Raw genomic sequence first — 24,529 nt, forward strand, 5'->3', positions numbered from 1 at the left:
AAAAATCTAGGGAAAGAAGGATGATTTCTCAACATGAAAATGGATGTCTTAGACAAATAGCAAATATTGTATTTAATGGCGACATGTTGCAAATTAAAAACACAATGAGGATGGTTGCTATTACCATTTTCACTTAATGGTGTTGTGAAAGTTGAAACCAGTGAAAGGAAGAAATAAAATTAACACTGAAGTTACCTCTCTTTATTTGTAGGGGAACTTCCCACTAATTTTATTTGTTTCCTGTTTGGTCAAGGAGTAAGAGTTTTGTTTTGTTTATGCCTTCATCTTTATTTAAGGTATCCAAATTCCCTAACCACTTTCTTCAGGACTCAAACTGCCCAAGAGTATTGAATAACAGGCTTCTCATAGGTGAAAAAATTAGAGAATCTTTCACTCCGGTCCCCAAACCTCTGAACGTTCTTGTCCATTTTCTTTCTGTCCATTCTCCCTCTCTCGTTTGACTGCCCATTCTATCTTCTCTCTCTTTTTCCCAGTTTTAGTTTTAGAGACAGAAAAAACAGTCCTACAAGTATGTCATAAGAACTTGTCTGGCAATTTAGGGCTGATCTTTTTTGAATCTTTGTTCTTGAGTGGTTATGAACTTACTTAGGGTAGAACAATGACCAGCTGAATATAAATAAGAAAGAAGAGAGGATGGGAAACAGCTAGAAAACAATCAAATAAATACTAAAATGTAGCCCTGATACATCTGCAAGTAGAATTTTACGGTTAGAGCAATTTGACAAGCACTCAGTAAATATCAGCCACTAATTCTTGAGAAACGCATCTGGCTGCCAATAAACATTCCTAACCGTTATCAATCTTTTAGTCACTTACATAGAATTAAAAGTTTAGGGAGAAAGCACTATTTAATTTTTCTAGTTTTAAACCTGGAGCTATTTATTGCTTGGTGTGGAACATCATGATTAACAATTCCATGTGTGGGATATGTCTTCCCAAAAGGAAATTAAGGTCCTAATTTTGTTTAAAAAGTAAGAAGACAAGGTGTTAGCCAAGAAACACTTTGTCTTGTTAGACTTGTAGCTGTCCCTTACAAGTCAAATAAGAGAAGGTGCATCTATGTGAATCTATAAAAAGGAATCAAGCACCTTCAGAGATAGAAAGGTAAAGTCCCTCTGTGTCCACAGGGCATGTACTTTACTCCTGGGGAAATAAGAGGTCTAAGGGAAATAGTCAGTTGTCTAGAATAGCCAGAGGAAAGAATACATGAAAATCAATGGGATATGAAACCAGTGAAGAGGACAATTGGGACCAGATAAAGGAAGGACTGAAATGTCAGTTAGGGTGCTTGAAATTTAGTTACAGGAAATTGAGAAACCAAATTTAAAATTGAAAAATCTGAGGAAGAAGAATGTTATGTAAAGCATGTAATATAACTACCTTGCCAAGTGTCCTTAGCTTTCTTGTCTTTCCAGTAACCTCTTTGAAAATGTTCTAGGTCAAAGTTTTCCCATGATATTTCAAGTCAACAGATCATTTGTATAAGGTTAAAATTACACTTGACCATAATGGGAGAAAAATACACATGCACATGACAAAAACAGCTCCAAAAACAATGTTTTGGTTTTTCTCATGAAAGAGCACAGCACCTTGACTATGTTTCATGAGATTCCAAAACTATCTCAAATTACTATCAGAAGAAAAGGAAAGGTTTATTATCAAGTTTTCAGGTTATTTAATGAAGCTCATTAATGAAAGAAACAAATAGTCCAGCTCAAATGAAAAAACATATGCCATTTGGATTGTTCTCAGTTGTGTGTGTGTGTGTGTGTGTTTGTGTGTGTACAAATGAGGGTCTCACTATTTTGCACAGGCTGGTCTCAAACTCCTGTCCTCAAGTGATCCTCCCTCCTCAGTCTCCCAAAGTGTTGAGATTGCTGGTGTGTGCCACCACTCCTGGACTGCTCTCAGTTCTTTAAAAAAAAAAAAATACTGATTTTGATAATGAATCTAGCAATGTTCATTAATGGCTGCTAAAATGATTAAGTGAAACTCTGATGGGGAATTTTATAGTAGATGGATCGGACTGACAACATTCAACTCACTGATCATTCTTAACATCACAAAAAGATAGCCAGAGACATCATGGGCTTCCTCATGTGATATAATTATGAGGGCCAACACCACACCACCAAGTCTCATTGCTTCCTAAAATCAAACCTAATCTACATCTGGTCAAGCCTCTAAATATGACTTTTTAAACTAGTAAACACAGAGAATAGAAGAATGTGTTAAATGACATCACAGGATATAACAGCAAAATCCAGAATGTGGAGAATTCTATAAGATATAATGCCTATTTTTTCCCCACACATTAATAGGAAGACAAGGAAAAAATCATAAAAGGAAAACATCTGTTTATATATTTTAAAGAGTCTTAATATACATAATAACCAAATTCAATGTGTAGAACTTGTTTGAGCCTGATTCAAGCAAACCACCTTTTTTTAAAAAGAAAATGATTTTGAGACAATTAGTGAAATTTAAATACTAACCAGAAATTTGATGATATCAAAGAATTATGACTTTTTTTAGGTGAGATAAGGATATGGTGATTCTGTTAGAAAGATTCCTACTCTTTTAGAGATACTGACCGAGGAATTTAGATAAAATTACATGATATCTTGGATTTGCTTTAAAATAACAGAATGAGCATGGGGCTTGAGAAGTAGTGGATAAGGAATAATCAGCTGATAACTACTGATAATAACTGCTGATGCTGAGTGATGTGTACATGAAGTTTCAACAGATTATTATAATGTTTATATGTCTGAAAATTTCCATTAGAAAATAATGCATGCTATCCAGAGAAAATTCATCATATGCAGAAAAAATATGAAGGAAAAAATAAAATCTTTCATTATCCAAGGCTTCAAACTTAAACACTACTAAACTTTTGTTGCATTGTCTGTGAGTCTCTTTTTTGATATGAATGCATTCAAAACACACATGTAGAAAAATGTAAACCAATACTACTATTGTTATATTACAGCAGAGCATTTTCTCATACCACCAAATTTAAAACAGAGTTTTTAGAGGCTGCACCATAATTCTTACGGTAGGATTGAAAATTAACAATTATTTACATGGGTTATTTCTAATGATTAAACTGGTTTGATTATGCTTCATAAATATTTATCTGTGTAGAGATAAAGATTATCTGTATATTTGATTATATTATAAAATTTTATATGTATACATATAAAAATTTTTTTGAGACGGGATCTTGCTCTGTCACCCAGGCTGGAGTGCAGTGGCACAATCACAGTTCACTGCAGCCTCCAACTCCTAGACTCAAGCAACCCTCCCACCTCAGCCTCCTGAGTAGCTGGGACTACAGGCATGCACCACTACTCCTGACTAATTTTTAAATTTTTGTAGAGACAGAGTCTTTTCAGAGTTGCCCAGGCTGGTCTTGAACTCCTCAACTCAAGCAATTCTCCCTCCTCAGCCTCCCCAAGTGCTAAGATTACAGGTATGAACCACCATGTCTGCTGGCCTTGATTATATTCTTAAGAGAAGTTCCTCAAAGTGTAATTATTGCCCAAGAGGAATTATTTAAGGTTCTTGATATATATTGTCAAATTATTTACATAAAAAATGATGTCCATTTAACCTCAAGCAGTTTATTAAAGTGTTATTCTCTCAGTTTCTTGGTAGCATTATAGGGTAATATTATTTAAATCATGATTTATTTGCAATGTTCAGTCTTCCTATAGAATGACATAGTACACTTCTCTATTCAACAAATATTTGGGGTTTTCTTCACATGAGCACCATGTCAAGATTATTTCTAGTTATAAACAAAATCTTTTGAAAAGTACAGTTTTTAATTGGTTATTACTGGCTTAAGAAAATTTTTGTATCTTTTACATAATTAGTTTTTGGATTTATATTCATTCTAAGATATTTGATTGATTTCCTTGGGTTTTCTTTGGAATTGTCATAACTTGGGCAATGGCTTAGTTTCTTGAAGCCTCCTAGTCATCTGTATAATGAAGAAAATAATAGATCCTACTTCATAGCTGTGAGAAGACAATGAGATAGTGTGTGTGTGTGTGTGTGTGTGTGTGTGTGTATAAAGCCCTATGTCTAGAACATAGCAACAACTCATTAAATATTTAATACCTATCGTTATATATCTGGGCTCTCTCACAAAAGCTAACACACTTCCCCTTAACCAGCTTCTAAAAATGTTGTCATTGTTATTTTATATGGGACTGCATTGTAGAAATTAGCCCTCTCATGTTGTTGGAGCATTTGATTTAATATTTTTTAGATAAGCCCCAAAACAGTGGTAAATTTGTGATTCTGTGAACTGACTGTGTGTGTGAAGCACTGGTAGCATGGCACCTCAGTGAAATGAGCATTATTTATTTATGCCAACCAACTAAAATTATTTCAGTGAAACCAGGATGAAGATCTGAAATATTCTGATGGGGAAAATCCAATTCTTAGATTTTTCTAGAAAATTCAAATAGACCAACATTGAGGTTAAAGCATTCCCACTGGCCTCATGTTGCCAGGTCATTGAAAGAGAAAGAATGCCAGAGGATCCCCTGTAGTTAAATTGTGAAACCCTAAACATGAGGACAGAGAAAAGAAGAATATGTCGTTTTTTTCCAAGTCTCTTTTACTCAGAAGTATTCCCCCAGAGAAAATGGTAGGAGATGGGGCAACAAGGCTTTGTGAGACTCACTCCTGACAAGCCTTCTCAAACTCTGAAAGAATAACAGGGTAACTCCCTGTGGACTAAAAGGCATCTCTGGTCAGTCTAGACCTTGGAGAAAGTTATTTTCTTGAGGTTGGAGGTCTGTTATTTCCCAGAGAGCAGGTTGCCTAAATTAGTGAGGAAACTGTACCATGTATGTGTTTTTTATCCCATCCCTCTGAACTCATCCCCTTACATCTCTGATCTGCAGTGCAAATTTAATGTAGTCACAGATATTCTTAGACTCAGGTTTAGGAACCCCTGGGATGAGTTGTCACTCCCGCACACATCTCCCACCTTACCCCAGCAAAAACTATGTGTAAATTTTTTTATACCCCTAATTAAAAGGAATGGTGAGAGTAGCAAGAGATAATATTGGGAGAGGGATGGATATAGCTGACTACTTGTTACTCTCATTCAAGCTTCCCTTGTTACTCTCATTCAACTTCTCTGCAATTCTTGAAGAACATGGGTATTTTGCTGCACTGTTCTCTGAAGTTTTCCTTTCCCCTCTACCCGGCCTTTGGACTGTACTCCTTCTATAGTGTCTGTAAATGTGTTAAAAGTACACGATAACTAACAGAAGTAAAGAGTGCAATGTACCCTAATGTGCTCCTTCCAGAGGGAGACTCGCATTAATGGTCAAAGACCAAGAACAGGGTAGAGGGATGGTGAAGGTGGTCAGTAGGAAAGAGTAGCAATTGTAGAAGCAAAAGCTTGAAAGAATGGTTCTCTCTTGATCTTATTCTTTTTCTATTTGCCTTGACCCTCCTTTTTGGAACTCCAATGTGACATGTTGAATAAGAAGGAACTTGGATCTTCTCTCACGTGTTAAGAATGGGCTTTCCTCCTAAAATGCCCTACTAAGACTTCATGAAACACAGAAGACGAGGTGGGAATGAGCAGGCTAGTTAGATCTGCAAACGGGGAGGAAAGTAATATAAAAGTAGAGAAGATGGTGGTATTAGTTCTTTCTGGAGAGAAAGTCAGGCCTTAGATACTATGAATAAGGGGGTTATTAACAGAAATCAGGTAGGTGAGCAGCCTGGAAGGAAATATTTTGAGTTGGATTGTGTAGATGTTGATTTTATTAATCTTTTTGCTGGATGTAAACATGGTGGCTTGATGGTCCTGGTAATTTTCTCATTGGCAATATCCATAATAACTTACCCCCATCTGGGGAATCATTTTCCTTTCCTCCACTTTCCCATCACACCCACACATAAGCCAAAATGCAGTCATGTGATTTGGATTGAAGCATCCTCTTACTTGACCTCACCTTTTTTACTTCAGTGATTAATAAAATAAGAGCAATTGACTCAATTTGTATCAGCTGTAGTATCTACAACGACTGGGTCAAAGATTGGTAAATGACACAAACTGAGCTTATGAAATACCTTCCCCTGAGCTTTTCAAATTGGAACACAGGTTAATGCCGCTTTTTTCTGGTCAATAAGCTGTGTACATATGTACCCCGGTCTGCAGGCAACCAGGGTTGCATCTTCATGAAACCTCAATGAAACCAAGAAAATAAAGTTGATTCACAAAGAAACAGAGAATAGACAGCAAGAATATGATCTTGCTGGTGTTTGATTTCCTCGTTCCATCTGCTCCTGCAGCAAACTCCACCCTTGTCCTTTGGTTACATGAACCCAAAATTCCTCTTTTGACCAGGCAAGCTTAAGATATATGCGTCGGCAGAAACCAGAATCCTAAAACAAACGTGAAGTGATCACAGCTACCAGGTTGTTTTTTATTCACGATTCTTAGCCCCAGCACCAACCCAACTATAAATCAGTTTAAAAGGGTTTTTACTAATATCATCATTCTAAAAAAATAATGTCAAAAATAATTGAAAATTCTTGACTCCAATATTAGCTGTATGGCAATGGTTTAGCTCATCAGTTTGCAAATGACTAGCTGGTAATATTGGCTCCAAATTGTCAGACTCAAGATTCATGCATTAATTCACTAAAGACATTTATATGAAGACCCAACATAATTTGATTCATTTTTTTCAAACAAACGATCTCTTATCAGGCTCTATCATTAAATTTGTCTTTAGCCCCTCCTTATACAATTGTGTCAGGAGCTCTGGTTTGACTTGGTATGTAAATTGAGAACTGGCAATATTGTTTCTAACAGTGACACAGGCATATTCTTGGTAATTGTTTTAATGGTTCTCTTTTCGGTTATGTAGCTCTATTTTTTTCTCTCTCCAAATTTTGTGCCTACTTCCCATAATTAAGAAACAAACAAATTATTGGTAGCAAATTGTAAATATATGAATACATCCTTCCAAGTCATTTATTTCCAGTCCCATTTTTCTTTGCCCACAATGGGAAGTACAAAACTTTAACTGAAAATTACTTAAGTTATGCAATTATGCATAACATAATTTTAAGTATACAAAATGAATGAACCATGAAGAAAATGATTGTTTTACCCTAGTGTTATAAACAACTAAGATTTGTGAGGGAAGAGATTTTAATAAGTGGTACCTAAAAGCATTCAAGTTATCTAACGAATAGGGAAGACCTATATTTTTTTCTAAAATAGAACATGGTTTAGAGAGTTAAATAATCCTTTCCACTGAAAAGGTCCTATTTCACCATGTTCTGTAGTTTTTTAGAAAGTTAAGCAGGCAGTAAATTAGTGAGTTTTGGATATCCAGTATCCTTATGTCCTATAGCTCAAATGCTGCCACATTTATTTTAAATACATTCCAAATGATCTCATTTCTACAAATTTAAAATTACTTAAGATGGTGTATCCCAGAGTTTTCCAAGCAAAAATTGTATACTAGGATAATAAGTGCTATTAGAAAAAAAGACTCGTGACAAAACAAATTTAAGAAACACTAGATAACAAAGTGGTTTCTTTACTGCAGGATTTCTCAGACACTTATATATGCTAAAAAGTATTGTGAATCTCCCAAAGTATGGGAAAGATAACATTTCCCATACTTACTTAATATTGGATTCTTTTTGAGTATCTTGTGAAACTGGAACTCTTTAGTACATGCTTTAGGAAATCAATATTGTCCTAATTCTATATAAATATTATTTGCTCTCCAAATTAAAAAGGAGTATGGGGAAAGGTCTCTGATTTTAAGCTACAAATTACTATGATGAAAGTGATTTATTCAACCTGTGTGTTAATCCTCTACTAATATCTGTGGTAAGGAATAGAAATATTAACAAATGAGTCACATAAAGGCAGACAAGTTTTCAGACAAAAAGGAAAGATCTACACACCCCTTTCTTTGGTTACTGAGCTAATTAATGAACACTGCTTGAAACACTGTACACTGATGAGACAAAGGAAATCATCTTTGAATTAATAACAAAAGCATATTCAGATGCTTTGTCTTGAGCAGGAGACAGAGGCAGGACATTTGTGGTTTCAAGTATCACTGATATTCTACAGCTCTAATCTGCAAATTGCCAGCCACAAGTCTACATCTGTTTTACCTGCAAGACTCCTTAAGGATGAATTGTTTTTGCGGGTTTTGTGAGTTGTTCCCCCGAAACACTTGCCCAAAGTTTGGGCCCGTTTGCCCTCTCATGTTAACAGATTTCAGGCTAATCTGGTGCATGTTTAAATAAGGATTACTATGGTAGCAATGTGTCTCTTTATATAAATAATTTGTAGCTAGAATTAGATGTATTGCCTAAATGAATGTGTGTATATGTGTGTGTTTATATCTATAGTCAGATATATTTCTTGTAAACCTTAATTAAAGCAGTGTGATTGTTCTTGCAATGCCTGCTCTGTGTCCTTATAAGTAGCTGGTAATGGTGATAAAAGTTTATGTATGACAGTGTCTACTTAAAACATCAGCTAGATTTTTATCCATCATAGACAAATTTCCAGTGTGACCTAATTAAACAATTTGTTAGTACAAAAGGCAATTAAGAAAAACTACCAACCATATCCATGGCTTATAACATTTTAACTAAAATGAAAATCAGATGATTTATTTATATAACAACAAATGACTACTATAGACACTTGAAATCATTTATTCAAGGCATTTTTATATAATCTTGCAATTATAGTATAGATGTATAATAAAAGAATATGAGAACGCAAAGAAGAATAAAAGCCAATGTCTGAGCATTTAAAATAAGAGTTCTTCAAAAAAGTTGCACGTCTTACAAATAACATTCCGGAAAAATTTGGGAGAAGCTAAAACTTCATTAAAAACCTAACACCAAATGACATGTTACTTAGTTTATAGCAAGTAGTTTTATATTAATTAAATGTTTATATACCACAAGCTAAGATTTAATGCATTTTACATTCAGATTTAAATAACTCAGCACCATTTTAGCTTAGAGGATAAATGAAATGTTTAGTGTTTAAAAGTGGTCCAGGAATTTTGGTAGCTAGGAAAGAGACTTAACTCACTGATTGAATATGTGGATTGTGAATATGAGTTCAAAAGAAAAAATATATATAGAAAAAAGGGTACTTTTTAGTTATCAGTTAATACACTGATTAGTATCAAAACACATTATTTTTAAAACAAAATATCTCCTTACCAGGAATTCAGTATTTTCATGCAATCTGCTAAAGATTAACTCTCAGTGCCAGGAAAGTTTTAATGAATTGCATTTCTTCTAGAATTCGAATATTGGGAATGTTTATTAGTGTGACTATCCTATGAGATTTCAAAGAGAAAAAAAGTACTACAAATAATGCCTAGTGAGTAATTGGATGATAGAAATTGTAAATAAAGTTATTCTATAAAAATATAAAGATTTTCTGGAAATAGGCAAGTTGTATACTCATATATGTTATGCTAGCCTCAGCGGTCAAGACATCTTTAACCCAGACAGTGGTCTGAATGAGATTACTAATATGGCATATTGTAAACTGACTCATAACCTCCGAAATTATGTTCCTATTTAGTCCATTTTCTGTCTTTTTAGTGTAAAAGCCAATCTCCTGTCAGTACTCAACATTCTTTTTATCATTGCCAGTTCCTATTTTTTTAAATGTATTTAGAGTTTGGTAAGACTGGTCTGTGTTATTTTATTAATTGATAACCTTCATCAACTAATCATTATCTTTGAGTTTCGGCAGTTATTCAGAGAAGAGATTCAAAGTTCAAAATAGTTCAAAGAAGTTCAGAAATACTGAGTGTTGAATCAGTACTTGTGAGTTATTTGGGTGTGTTTAGAGGTGCCAGGAGGGGGATGAATGTTCATATAAGGAATAAAGTAGTATTTTTAGCTTTCTAATTGAAAAAAAAATCATCAAAATTAACCAAATAGTAGGTGTTATATTTAAAAGGCAGACATTTCAGGGATTGAACACATTTTTAATTATTAGAAATACATACATGCGTATAATTAACCTTTAATTTATTTTTAAAAATAAATTATGGTCATGAAAAACAATAGTGCTTAAAATTGAAATTTTATAGACATGTAATTTTATTCCCTAAAAATGAAATAAGATGAACCTTATGGGTAATAATGGGATTCTTAATACTTATTGAGGTTATATACAGTCTTTTTTATGTCTCAATGCATAACATGTGAGTACTTGGCATATATTAGGCCCTCAAATGATGATGGATGGACAGACAGATAAAAGGCCCAATGAATGACTGTAAATGTGTCTTCTCCTATATATCCATGATGATATTGCCTAGTTTTTAATACAAGATTAAGAATCAATAAAATGATAGATCTGAAATCTGTAGATGCCAGTCTGGCTCAGTATTAATACTGACAGTAGTTTTTTTGTTTTTTAAGAAAGCAAGTATATTAAAATATCTCTATTAGAAAAGATTACAATTTGAAAGGATCATTCTACAATCTTAGAACTAAAAAGCAATTTAAGGCAAAGAGGTACATCAAAGAAGCTATTCCATAGCTCAGTTACAGCTCAACAAAAGCTCTGTCTGTATTGTCTACTGGTAAGCTTGTGCCTTGGTGGCTAAGGATAATATGTACCGCTATATCCGCCAGTTGATGACTGTCCATCTCTAGCCCCTCTAACCATGCTATGCACCCAGTGAGTGCAGAATGATTACTAGTAATTGATGTTGACTTTACAATTCTATGACATGTAATACAGGATGCCGAGGCACTTTTAAAATTCCACCTAACATGTTCTGGCACTGGAAAATCTTACTTGAGATTTTAATACTGGTTAATGTAGGAAAAATTCTGCTTAAGCACCACTAACTTAAAAGTGTAATTTCATTTTCTTGAATTTAGGTAAAAGCGAAATTCTCAAAATTCTATTATGGCACATGGTTTCACAGTTTCAAATGAAATCACAGCTGTCTCATTACGCAGCACAGTCCTTGGTTTTGCAGAAAGTATATTTTTCCTTTGTTCACCAACCCCTCAAGTATGTAATACTATGTGCTTTGCTAATTTAGACTATACCTCCGACACACACACATGTGTGACTGATTCCTGAATAACCCAGGATGATGTTCCTGTGTTCTAGATAATATAAAATTTTTAGCATTCCTCTAATAGCTGAACATCTTTTTAAAATCTAGAAAACTTGAAAAATCCTAAAATGTTTTTCAATTTTTTTAAGTTATTTGAGAGACAGTTGTGGTTTGGGGGGGACTTGTTTGTATGATTTTTATGTCAGCAAGAAAATTGTATCTTTGGCAAATACTTTAATATGTTTAAATGCATTTTATCTCTGGATGTATCATATCAGTCATCAAAATGTCTTCCCAGTTTCACGGCTGCCTTACGTATACCAGTCCCAAGAATGGTGATATTAAGAATCCCACTTACAACATCTCTGCCCATGGGAAAGATAAAATGATAGAGGGCAGCCTCAAGAAATATCAGACAGGATTGGGTAGCTCCCTTACTTAATTTGTTCCAAAACAAAACTTGACTCAAGTCAAAATGAAATTGTGCACTTGAAAGAAAGAAAGTTATGTACTTATTTTTTAAATGTAAACATAATTTTTATATAGGGATGTAACTATCTGAGTACATGTATTGCCATTTCTCTGCTATATAGTAATATTTCTTGACACCAATGGTAATGTGTTTGTTTCTTTCTCAGCACCAGATGTGTCCATATGTATTTAAACAGTAGGAGCATTGTTTCTAAATTCATCTATGCTATGACATATATAAACCCATTATTATTATGTTTCACTAAAGTTCCAGCACTTTAGAAAAGTTTCAGTTCAAAGTCATTTTGGCTCATTCATTTAGATAATACTGACCATTTTGCACTATAATTTCAAAAGGAACATGAGAAATTTGGATTTCTTTGAAAGAGTCAAATATGTAATTACAGAATTGAAACACTGTGTTAATTCACAAAGTGATGTAAATAATAAACATTAAAAATTTCCCAAGTAATGATGACTTAAGCGTTCAAAATCCAGTTATGTGCTTTGTTATTGAAAACAGTCCAAACAAAAATTCTTTTGTTGTTTTCTGTTCTGTTTTTCAAAATACATAAATCCTACTGAAGTTAATCTATTTTTTCCCACTTCAGAACACCAGGCACTGATTTATCCATTGGGAGTTTTGCTTTGCCTTCTAATACCTAGGTTAAGAAGACAAAATAAGACAAATTGTTAACCTGATAATATAATGAATGAGTACAACAGACAAATTTAAAGTCAACCTTTTAAAAACCTTATGCAACAGTTTCCCTCCACCTAAGCAGCAATCATGTTGTGAAATTATGCAGTAGTATATCATTTTAATAATGGTTTGAAGAAAGTGACTATGTCAACAGCAGAGATGCCCGATGCCTACACTCTTCACATTTAGAAGCAAAGAAACCACTTCTGAAACACTCAAGAGTACAGCAGGACTTCTGGGACCAGCATCCCTGACCAGGGGAATTCATTCCATGGAACAAGGTTGGCATGTCCACCAAGAAGCAGAGTCAAGGCCTCTGCTCCATCTTGAATTAGTCCTTCTCCAGCATGGCTTTGGATGTAGAATAATACATTAATAGGCAGAAACTGGACCAAAGCTAATCAATCAAATATTACTATCTTTAAATGTGACCATAGATCTTCATGTAAGGAAGTAAAAATTTACTTATTCAAATCATAAACTATCAATTTCCAAACAAATTCTGTAAATTCTGTGAGGAGAAAAAAAAAAACTTACATAGTATCTTATAACTGAAAGGAGCCTCAGAGTCACCTGGTCCATACATTTTGTTTCAATGAGGAAAATTAAGGAGAGAGGGTACATTAACAGCACACACCTATTCACCTATTTACTGGGTGGCTTTTACACATCAACAGAATGCTCTTAAATATCTGGCAGGAAAAGCAATCCGTGAACTGATAAATGATATCAGAGTCTTCAGAGTCTGTGAATCTTCAGAGTCACACTCACTGCTGCTTACACAGCCACCAGACTGACCTGATGGCCTTAGGCAAGTTACACTTCCTGCTCAAAAAGCTTCAGCTTCCCACTGCCTCCAGAATAAATTTTAGCCTGCTCTTCAGGGCTCTCTTCCATCTGGCCCCAACTTACTTTTCCATCCTTTTTGTCCAACTCGTAACTCCACAAAATGTATGCTTTAGCCAAACTAGAAGACTTGTTTTTCCAAACATGCCCTGCAGTTTCCTCCTGCCATGCAAGTTGCCTGTGACGTTGACTTGCCCTGGGCTTCCTTTCCTTAATGCTCCCCAGTGCATTCCTCAGACTTCAAGGCTCAATTCAAATGTATCCTAAAGTCACTCCTGAAACTCAGCCCAAAGAGACCTCTCCTCTCTCTGAACTCTGATTCCTAGGAAGGGAGGCCTGATGTGAAAGTCAAAATATAAGAAGCAAGAATTATTATCCTGAAGGTGTGGGGTTTTTTTTCTCAAATATTCTATACTTTCCCCAATATTTCCACTCAGAATAAGTATGATATTTTATTATGATCACTAATTATGAGTAATTTCACTTTTTCATATTTTCATCTGATCTATATTAGTTATAAACATTCCGGCTTCAACCACTCTTGAAGTTTGTTACAGTCAGTAATAACTAGTAAAAAAAAAAAAAAAAAAAAAAAAATCAACTCTATATGAGTGACCACATCAGGAATCCCTCTTGTACAGTCATATTGCTGGAGCAATACAACAATTTTTATTTCTTCTAAATATCTAGCAATACCCAATTCAGTGGATTCTACTGATTAAAAGCAAGAGACATTCTATGCAACAGACCTCTCCAGACCTATTTCTAGTGGGAAGTCAGTAAGACATAGGTGGGAGTTACCAAACTTATAGCAAAGGTCCTTCTGATCCCACCACATTTTATTTTACCCCTCATGAAGCTTCTCATATTGTATCTCTATTACAGTTATATGTGAAATTCTCTCACTTCCCCTACTCAAAATGCCTTTACTCAGATTATTTGAGAAAGAAATTCATTAAGCGGTGAGTGAGAGGCTGCAAGGTGGCAGACCTGTACCTGACAATGGGTATACAACAGTGGACAAGAGACTAAATCACAGCCATCACTGAGTAGAGCAGGAGACAGACATTAAACAAAGAAATGCATAAGTAATTAACTGAAAATAGTGTAATAAGGCTACAGCAGTATAGAGATTAGTAGTCCTATTTATGTTTGCGTTATTCAGTAATATCTAGTTCAGGGCATCAACAAACAGTACAAAAATGAGAGTGCAAATGAATAAATAAATGGAGAATGGATGAATAAATTAAGGAATTATAAAAATTAAGAAAAAATTAACTAATCTGTTTATTTAAGTGCAAATTATTTTAGCTTAAATTATAATGGTGTTCTGGCGGTGGGGGGCGGGGGTTATACTATAACCAACTCCACACAATATAGGCCATAAAACCTGCCAGGTTTTCTGTGCTGTGGGCATGTTCAGAAGAATGTATGTGACTCTATTTTTTCAGTGCTATCCTTTTGCTATCACAGGCTTCATTTATCTCTAATGTTGTGACAACACTTGTAAAGCACAGTCTCTGCTTCTTTATGTATAAAGTCCTGGGTATTTGTATCAGGCAGAAATTTCTATTAATTATGAGTTTCTAGTATAGCTCTGCTATACCTGTCTGTATGATCCAGTGGCACTGGTGGTTCTCCAGTGACAAAGCAAAGCTGATGAGTGTTGAGTATCATTCCAATGGAAATAGTATTCTCATTGTTGGGAAGGCATAACTCAAGTGGCATATGTAATTATAATCTAGCACCTAGCAACACTTGGGGAGGTAGTGCTGGAGATGGGGCAGGACAGACAGGCATGCAGTCAAACCTACCCAACTTTCTTTCATTATTTTCATCCAAGCACCTCCCTGTGAATAGGTATCTTCCAATATTTCATTCAAAGAAGAGTCTCAGGAGTAGGAATATTATGAAGAAACTTCCACACACCTCAATCTTTTGCAGAGTATTTTCCTAGTATCAATGGTTCTAGAACTCAAATATATGACATCTTGATTTGTACAGACCAGGGGGAGCTGAACTCTTTAGTTGCTTACTTTATGGCAGTGGTTTTCAAAATGTACTTTGAAGAACCCTAGCAATTCTTTCAGGAACTGTGAGGAAGGGGCAAGAAGCAACTACTGGAGCTTCTACAAGCTCACCCACTCTACATATTGAGCAATTTGATATATTGGGCCTTCACAAATGCCTTCTGGGTAAACACTGTGGTCTGTTTACGTCTTCCCGTGAAAACTAAGCTTCTCCTGAAAACTAAAAACCTTAGTACATTCTCCTTTGCCTTCCATTATTTAAAAAAATAAAATCAGACTGCATACCATTTTCTGCCTTCAGTCTGCTTACAAGAAAGCTGCTGTAGTAGTAGAAACAGATACATTCTATGCATAATGTTTGGCATGAACAAAAATTATTTGTGACAACAATTACTTAGCTAAGCAAATAACACTTACGGTGAAATTGTGCAGCCTGAGGCATACGCATGATGTCCTGTGTAGCGAATGTCACAGCGCACAACATTGTTGGTATAGTCAGATTCAGGAACCAGGTAGCTGGGGTTTACACTGACCTGGGCAACACAAAGAGTTCCTCAGTATTTCTTTTTCCATAGGGCTACAATAAGGAAATTGTTAATGAGGACTTAGCTAAATCAAGCAGGGAAGGGATTTTAACTTAAGTAAGTGGTTAAACTCTGGAGACGTTATGGAAAGAGACTGCATATTTTCCCCTGAAGTTCTTTAAAATAAGACAGATTAGGTTAGATTATATTGTTTATAAATAGTTTGAGGATGTATAATTGCTTCCAATACCATGATTATTTAACATTTGAATCCAGAGAAGAGGGCCTATTGATCTGCAATATCAATATATGATATATTTTCAAAGGTCTTTACCTTTAGGATATAGTTTCCAGGTTTTACATCTGTAATATCAATCCACTGGCAGTCTATGTCTGCACCATAGGTATCATAACAGCCAGGACTCAATCCCTAAAATAAACAAAATAAAAAATTTAAAATGATGGTATATGGTCAGACTATGCTAAATAATATGCTATTATTTGCAAATTAAATTTTAAGTTAGTACTTACAAGAGTCTGACATAAAACTATACTTATATTTCATCTCCCTTGAGAAGTATTTATTACTCAGCCTTATAGCACCTCCAGCTAAAAAAGATACAGGACTAATATAAGTAGTAGTACACCTCACTTCTTAAAAGTGTCATATATCACCAGAAACAAATGCAATCTGAAGGAACAAAATAGGCCTCTACCAAAGTTCTAGAATTTTAACAGTTCAGGAATAAAGGCCACATAATAATTAACTTAGCTCAAATGTCCTCTTCTCAGTGAAATCCTCCCCAGTTTCCCCTTTTGGAAATTACCTTCTTGTGCTTTGAACATCCATGATACTTTTTATTGTGGATAGCTTTTATAGTGTTTATCCCTTTTTGCTCTGCATTATAATCATGTTATGTAAGAATATAGCTAACCAGAGGCTGCAAGTTCCCTAAGGGTGGAGTTTATGTTGTATCTTTGAATAACTAACATTTATTAAATAGTATGTGGCAGGAACAATTGTAAACATTTATATATATATACACACTATATATATATGTATGTGTGTATATATATATATAAAAATTCAATTTTCGCAACTACATGAGGTGCTATTATTATCTCCATTTTATAGATGAGAAAACTGAGGCACACTAAGATCGAATAACTTACCCAAGAGTATCCAGCTAGTAAGTGGCTAAGCTGGTTTTGAGTTTAGGTAATCAAGGTCCAGAGTCCCTGTTCTTAACTACCCCACTATACTCTCTCTCATACAGTCACTGAAATATGACATATTTTGTTGAAGGGGTAAATGCCTGACTAAATTGATGAATGCCACATCACTCCACTTGCTAAAATATTCACATCAATAAGTAAATGAGTGCCTTCTACAGGCTGGGAGGAGAAAAATATAACAAATACAGTCCTTGCTTTTAAGAATGTTATAGTCTAGAGAAGTTTCCTCAGATTGGAGTCTGTAGGTATATTCTTGATTCCATTAGTTCTTCACAAAAAGTTTTAACATATTTTTATTCCAATAGTAATTTAAATGAAAAGTACATGCTAGATTCATTTTAACTCAATACTGCCATTCAATTCTAGCAACCAATATTGCTTTGCTGTTTAAGATCACTTTGGTCAACCAAGAGACAATAAAATCCCCTTAGCATGCTCTACCAATGCTGGTTTAGCTGTAGCTTGATTTGGGAAGAGCAGGGGAGAACTGTGCTGTCATAGAGCACACAATAGCACAGACAGGCCAAACTCAGAAGGGTCAGTGTCACAGCAGTGAGACTCATATTCTGTTGTTATTATCTAGATTCCTACCTTGATCCATACATCACTTAACAGTATGTTGAGTAGTAAATATAAAATGAAGAATTTTTGGTCTGATTCCAGCATACAATTCTGATTCTGGCCTATAATACATACTCAATAAGTGCTAGCTATTACTTCTCCTGCTACCACAATGTTCATGGCATTGTAAAAGATTCATTGGATTAGATTTTCATTTAAGATGGGTTTAAATGATGCTTCAATGCTTATCTTGCCTTCGAGTAGACAAAAGAGCTTTAAAAATGCTGAAATTGGCACTCTAGAATTCATCAGCTGGCAGAACTTAAGTATAAGCTTTGATTATTTGCACAAGCAAACAAAAACTAGAGTTACTAAGGCAAATAGGCACTTCATGTAGGCAAAGTCAAAATATAAAAACAAATTAAATGTAGAATGTTAGCTGAGGCTCTCTAAATCAGCAATTTGAGTTTTAGCAATACATACTATCTGTTACATTAAATTAATAAGGTGAATGCAACTGTTTTAGTTTTGTATATATTAAATATGTAAATTTTTGTCTCAGAACACAGGAGTTATTAGTATGTAAAAGTATAAATCTAAAGAAGTTATACCTAGTTTTATGCTTGAATACATTTAAGCAGCATTACAATAAACTAATCTGAGTCATCATTGGGTGATTGAGAGATTATTTTTTCCTTTAAATGAAGTCCATTTGAAAAACACATTAGTCTAATGAAAAAAACAAATATATAAATCACTCAATGCAAGATTTGGTGAATAATGGTTAAAAAGAACATATATGGAAGATGATTAACAAGAAAGCTACCATATAAAATGAAATGAGGTCACCCCAAAGAAGGGGGGGAACCAGAAGTGTTATAATGTCTACAATCCCGGCTTCAAATATTTCAGAGTGAGCTGTCCAGAGTGCCTCTTTTTGTAAATGGGGCAAATAAACTCTAGGTCCCTTGCACAGGACTTGCAGATCACTGAAAAGGGAATCTCTATATGCACACATGAATAATGTGTGAGTAAGTTACATCTCCTCTTTCTTAAGTAAGTACTGTCCTGGGGCATGTAGAAGTTAACCTTTCCCCCTCCAATTGCTATGATGTTCTAAGCTCAGAGAAAAAAGCAATGGTAACATTTAGGTCACCAAACAGCTTCCTGCCACAGCCCTGGAATTTGCTTCCCAAGATGCCAACTTCTGATCCCTTCATACCCTCAGTTATGTACATTCACTACCCCTTGCCAAGATCTGGGCGGGAGTCAAATTATAATGTCCTTTTACAAATTAGGGTTTCATATGGAAATACTGACATAGCTTTTAACTGACACGCATTTTCCAATGATAAAACATACAAACTGCTTAGTTCAGCACTACTTTAAAAAAATCCATCCAAACAACATCTGACATCAATTATACTGTAGATTTAAATATATATGTGTGTGGAGAAAGAAATGGTGTCCTTCTGCTCTTACTTGCATTATTAAAAGAGACAACTTTTTAAAGTGCTTTTAAAGAAACTTATTTCTCCTCCATTTGCTAACTCCAACCACTATTCTATTTTCAGCATAAAACAGAAGGAAGGAATGGTTTCCCAGGTGAAAAAACTGAGATATCTTTTTTTACAGTTATTTACTAAGCCAGTTAAGGAATACAGAATGGGTGCATGTGTTGTCAACCATTCAGACTTTTTCAGAGAGTAAATTTTTGTTCTTCATTGTGGAATGTAACAAGGACCCACACTGACCTGTGATCATGAATAGGGGCTACATGCATAACTGGAAATACTTCAAAAGTAATTTGGATCATCAAGCCATCATTTGCCTTTTCCCAATTATTTTCCATCTTGACAACATGGACCTCAAATTGAATGCTTTATAAAAGAGAGGTGAGAGGAAAGAAAATACTAGACTCATGGGGTATATCATCTACAGTTTTCTTTGAGAACAGTCTCTGTATCCTTTTGATAAAAATGTGTGTTCTTTATGAAATGCTATTTAATGCTAACTAACGGTAGATGACCTGTTTCTCTCTGAGACTTGAGGTTCTGGATTTCAGGGTGCCAGCATACCTGTGTGTGTGCAGTACATGCAAATCGCCTGTGGTAGCCATAGTCACAGGATGTGTCTTCAAGACAGAAACTTGCTTTGTGGCCTTCAGCCACTCTTCTCTGGGTATTGGCATCAAGCAGGTCATAGTGGCTAAACTCATCCATACTGTGGTAATGTCTAATGTCCCACAAAACAAAAAGATGGTGGTCAGTTACATACAGAGAAAGCAATGAAGATATTAAATGACTTCCCCCATGGCTTCACACATTTGTTTTCACATTAAAATTGAGACCAAATTTATCTTCTAAAAGAGAGATTCACGCTAGGGTTTTTTTTTCCCCCAGGACATAAATCTATCAAAATTGTAAGGTATAACTTCGCTACTAGGACAAAAGACTTAGTTCAGTATTTTTCTATCTTATTGTACCCCATTTTGTCTTTGAATATTAAATAGAAATGGACAATAAATTATCTGTGCTTAAGTGAAACTTGCCATGTGTTCTCTAGTGTATTCCCCTTGGTGCCACTGCTGATGTTTCATTCCAAAAAGCAGCACATGACTTTTTCAAGGTTTCTATGAGATTTTTAAAAATTGAGTTCTCACATATTTAAAATCATTAGTGAAAAGCAAGGGAGAACTCATGGCATGTTTTATCCACCATTATTATTTAAATAGTACACACTTTTATTTAGAAATAAAGTATTCCTATTTTATCAGGAAATTAAGTGACATATCTACTTTTGTTATTTCATTAAACGGAAGGTGCTGAGCTGTTCATCTTCCCACATAAGGAAAAAACAATGAGGACTGGCTTGGATCTCAGGAAGTAAGTTTAAGGCCACACATGAGGATTTCCTGAAAATAAACACCTAGGCAAGTTACTAAGGCAAATGATAGAATTACCTTATGCGAAAATCCTTAAATTTAGTATAGAACAGGCAACCACCTTGGGCTTGATACAGGTCTTTTAAAAGATGGAAGAAGGTCCTTCTGAGCTGATGGGGTGTATCATGTACATCTTTCTTTGAGAATGGTTTCTGAATGCTTGTGATAAAAAACGTGTGGTCTTTATGAAATGCTATTTAATGCTAACTAACTGTAGATGATCTTGGCTGTAATAGACTTTTAAAGAAATCCTATCTGTAATGCATTGGAGTAAATTTTATTGAAGTCAATTGCTGTATCCTATCAACAGCTTTAATAAGCTGGGCTTCAGATTTTCCACTTCAAAAGATAACAGGATCTTGTAGTAGATGGGTTATGTGAAATTACATACAGAAAAATTCTAAATATAAGTAATAGCAACTTTCTTCCTTTAGGTAAGAAATAAGACTTGCATTTGTGATATCAAAAATCACCCGAAAAAAGAAAAGCAACCCAAAAGTACCCAGGAGGCCCATTTACTTACTGATGACAACTGTGCCATTCCCAGGAATATCTTGGTCGGCTGGGTAAGAAATCTGATGTCCCTTGGTTTTTCACTCTTTGGGGAAATCTGAGCAGCACCCTGTGATCATAATCTCTGACATCTGCCCTGTATGCTGTACTGTGATTTTGAAAAAAGAAAAATTATTATATTCATGGAATATTAACTAAAGACAAAACTACAAATAAAAGCTCCATTATATAGTAGTGACAATCCTCCTTCCCCAACTAGACTATCAGTTCCAAGAGTCTAGGGCATTTTGTTTATTTTGTTCATTGCTGAATCCGAACCTCCTAGAACAGTCTTGGAGTAGTAGGAGCTCAATGAATATTTGGTGAATAAGTGAATGAATAACAACTATGGAAATCCACAGATCTTAACAGTAAAAACATAATAAGCATTAAAAATCTAAATGTCAGAAGTAAAGTTTAGAATCAATTCAAGTTTGATCATATGAATGAGTGAAACTGAAGTGGAAATAATCCCCCAATTAAAAAAATAATTCATAGATGTTTATTACAAACTTCAAATTTAACAAAACTTTTAAAATAGTTAATAAGCTGCACCTGAGGAAATAACTCTAAAAGAGCATACCCAGATTTAAATTAATAATTTTGTAACTTCACTATCCCAAAACAATGGCAGTACTGTAAAAACATCATAAGGATTTCAGTGGTGTAAGTGATGCAAGACTCAGGAATGAAAATGAGCTTGGATTTCTTCACTTCCTTTAGCCTGAGAATTATGAAGGGTCAAAGTGGAAGAAATGTACAAATAAAGATCACTGTGTTCCTACTAATATATTTAGTGTGTCTGTATGTTCAGAGGGTATTGATGACCTTATTTTACACTTTAAATTTTTTATTAAATTTTTATTAAAACATCTTTTGCTCCCTCTGCTGTTTCCCAGCAGTAAATTCAGAGAACCCCAATCCCAGAGTTACTATTTTATTTTAGAATAGTAGAAAAACAAAGCTCTTGCTCACGGTCTTATTCTGGCTGAAGTAATACCAAAACAACCAAGTTCATCGTGGTCTCAAACAAAAGAGGAAAACTTAGTCTTTACCAATGAGGCTACGATGGCAAATTTGCCCCCAGTCTTTTAAGGGGGTATTAACACACCCTTCAATTACAATAAATTTTTTGAATTACTGTGTAGTTGTTTTATAAAAAGTGATTGGAACAATTGACTCCCAAGTTTAAGTATCTTGGAAAAAGAGCATGAGACTTTCAGTCTCCAGGATAAGGGTTTCCTCCACCTGTCTGATTCGTGCTGCAGTTTGAGACTGAACCCACAGAAATCTTCAAAATATTAACTCTCCGTCCAGATCAGCATGCCCAGGAGGTCACGTCCCACTTCCCAGCTCTTGTCCCACTTCCTAACACTTGTCTGCGCGAAACAGTAGCAGTCAGAACCAGGCACCAGAGCGCCCCCTGAAGGAAGACCGGGGAGCGGGGCCTCAGACATCTCAGCCCGTACCTGGCCAGACAGTTTTCCTCCGCCGCGCATCTCAGGTTGTACATGGACATCTTCTGCACGTACGTGGACGCCTGGATGTAGTAGGGGTCGGCCACCAGGTCTGGGAGACCTAAACGTCAGCAGGCGACGGGCGCAGCAGTGAAACAACCCGGCGCCCCCCGCTCCAACTCCCTACCCCTCTAGGTCCCTTACTCCTCACCCTTCGCCCACCGGGACTGCAGAGTGGAGCGGAGCGCAGCAAGAGAACTGGGGACGCCCGGGACTGCAAAGCAATGTGAAAAGGAAGCAGGAGGGGCCAGACGCGCGGTTTGCACTAGATTCCAGGGCTGCCACTGCAGGCGCGTGGGGGAGGGATCGGATCTGCGAGGACCGGGGCCCGCCGCGCCCAGGCAGCCACGTCGAGAAGCCACACAGCTGGGGACCAGGTGCACGCGTGCTTCCAGCGGACTTGGGGGTACTTACCGTACTGGAAGTAGCCAGTGCCGTATCCGGGCCGGTACCTGCCCCCAGGTCTGGGCCTTTCATAAGTATCGTAGTAGTTGTAATAAGGGTTGTCGTCAGAGTACTTGTAGGGGTTGTACGGGTCGTCGCCCACCATGCCGTCCACGCGGCTGGGCGGCTGCAGGTTACTGAGCGCAGGGACATCTCCCAGCGCTGTCTGGTTCTCCGCGCGCGAGGCGCCAGCTTCGCGGGCTGTAGATGTCGAGTAGCCAGCTTGGAACCAGTGGCGGGCGGTGGGCCTGGGGCGGCCGGCGGTGACTCCAGATGAGCCGGCCGTCCGCGCTCGCGCCGCGGCGGTGCGGTTGTCGCGGATCAGCAGGATCGGAGTGCGGGGCTGCTGGGCGGAGGCGTTGGCTGCACCAGGGACGGCGGCGCCCGGGTCCCGGCGGCGCTGAGGCTGGTACTGTGAGCCCAGGCTCAGCAAGCTGAACACCTGCCCGTTGTTCTCCCATTGGATCTGCTGGCGCCAGGCGCCCGGAGCCGCCGGCGGCTCGCGCTGGGGCTGCTGTTGGCCGGCGGCGGGCGGGGCGCAGTGCACTAGCGCGCAGAGCTGCAAAGGCCCGAGCAGGAGCACGGTCCAGGCGAAGCGCATCACTCCTTTTGCCAGATTGACCCCGCTCGAGGAGGACGTGGCTCAGAGAAAATAAAAACGGGGCTCAAATCACGTGAGGGAGGGAGAAATCTTCAACCAAGGAGGCGAGCGGAGCACGGGTATCTCAGTCTCCACCAAGCAATGCCAAGGGTGGGATTCAGACCCTTCCCCAGTCAAGGCAGCTGCTCGGACGTGGCACCCTTCCCTTTCCCTTTTCTCAGTTCTGGAAGGCAACGGGAAGCGGCGCGGCAGTCCCGGAGAGCGGGCAGTGTCTGGAGTGAAGGAAGGAGGAGAGATTTTAAACTTTCTGGCACGTTTGCAAAGTTACACAAGCCGTTCTGGCCCGGCCGCCCCTCAGCTATTTGTTCACGTAATGCGATTGGAAACGTGCAAGGCGGACAGCTCCTCGCCTCTGCCCCTCCCTCTCTCCCCTCCCTGCCCTCCTCCCCGCAGACACGTTGCACAGGGAGCGTTAAGGGGAAAGAACAAAACGGAACACACATCCTGAGACACACTGGCTTAATCTGGGGCGAACATGCAGGAATTTCAAAAAAGTCAGACAGGCGAAGGCAGCCAGGCCATGGGGCGACGCCAAAATATGCACGAAGAAAAATGCTATTAGGTCACCAGCCCTTGAGAGGCGGGAAGTCGGGTGGTTGGGAGGGTGCTGGGGGCGAGAGGGGGGCGGGGGAAGATTGTGACTAAAGTTTATCCATAAAAGAGTTAACCAGACACATTTCCCAGCGCACACTCACTCGCTTTTATGGGAAGCGCCCTCAGCAAATAAACCCCAGGATATCAAATTTTGTTTTTCTGTGTGTAGGTAATATGAGAAATGGGTTACAAATTTATTTCTTACAGTGAATATTTTAATAACCAAAAGTGAAATTGTACAGGGAACAAAGCCAGCTAACGCTGCAGCGATGAATAAACCTGTCTCTTTTTCA

General features: G+C 37.1%; 1 protein-coding gene across 1 annotated transcript; it reads right to left on the minus strand.

The window, feature by feature from the left end:
- Positions 1–10,040: 10,040 nt before the first annotated feature.
- On the minus strand, positions 10,041–23,959 carry LOX (lysyl oxidase). The gene is made up of 7 exons (XM_009240996.4): positions 22,952–23,959; positions 22,490–22,598; positions 20,992–21,129; positions 19,603–19,759; positions 16,062–16,157; positions 15,621–15,736; positions 10,041–12,286 (listed from the first exon to the last, which is right to left on the minus strand). The coding sequence occupies exons 1-7, from the start codon at positions 23,580–23,582 to the stop codon at positions 12,280–12,282; spliced, it is 1,254 nt and encodes a 417-aa protein (XP_009239271.3). The 5' UTR covers positions 23,583–23,959; the 3' UTR covers positions 10,041–12,279.
- Between the last annotated feature and the right edge of the window lie 570 nt (positions 23,960–24,529).

Source organism: Pongo abelii, chromosome 4, assembly GCF_028885655.2.
Source record: "Pongo abelii isolate AG06213 chromosome 4, NHGRI_mPonAbe1-v2.0_pri, whole genome shotgun sequence".
NCBI lineage: Eukaryota > Metazoa > Chordata > Mammalia > Primates > Hominidae > Pongo > Pongo abelii.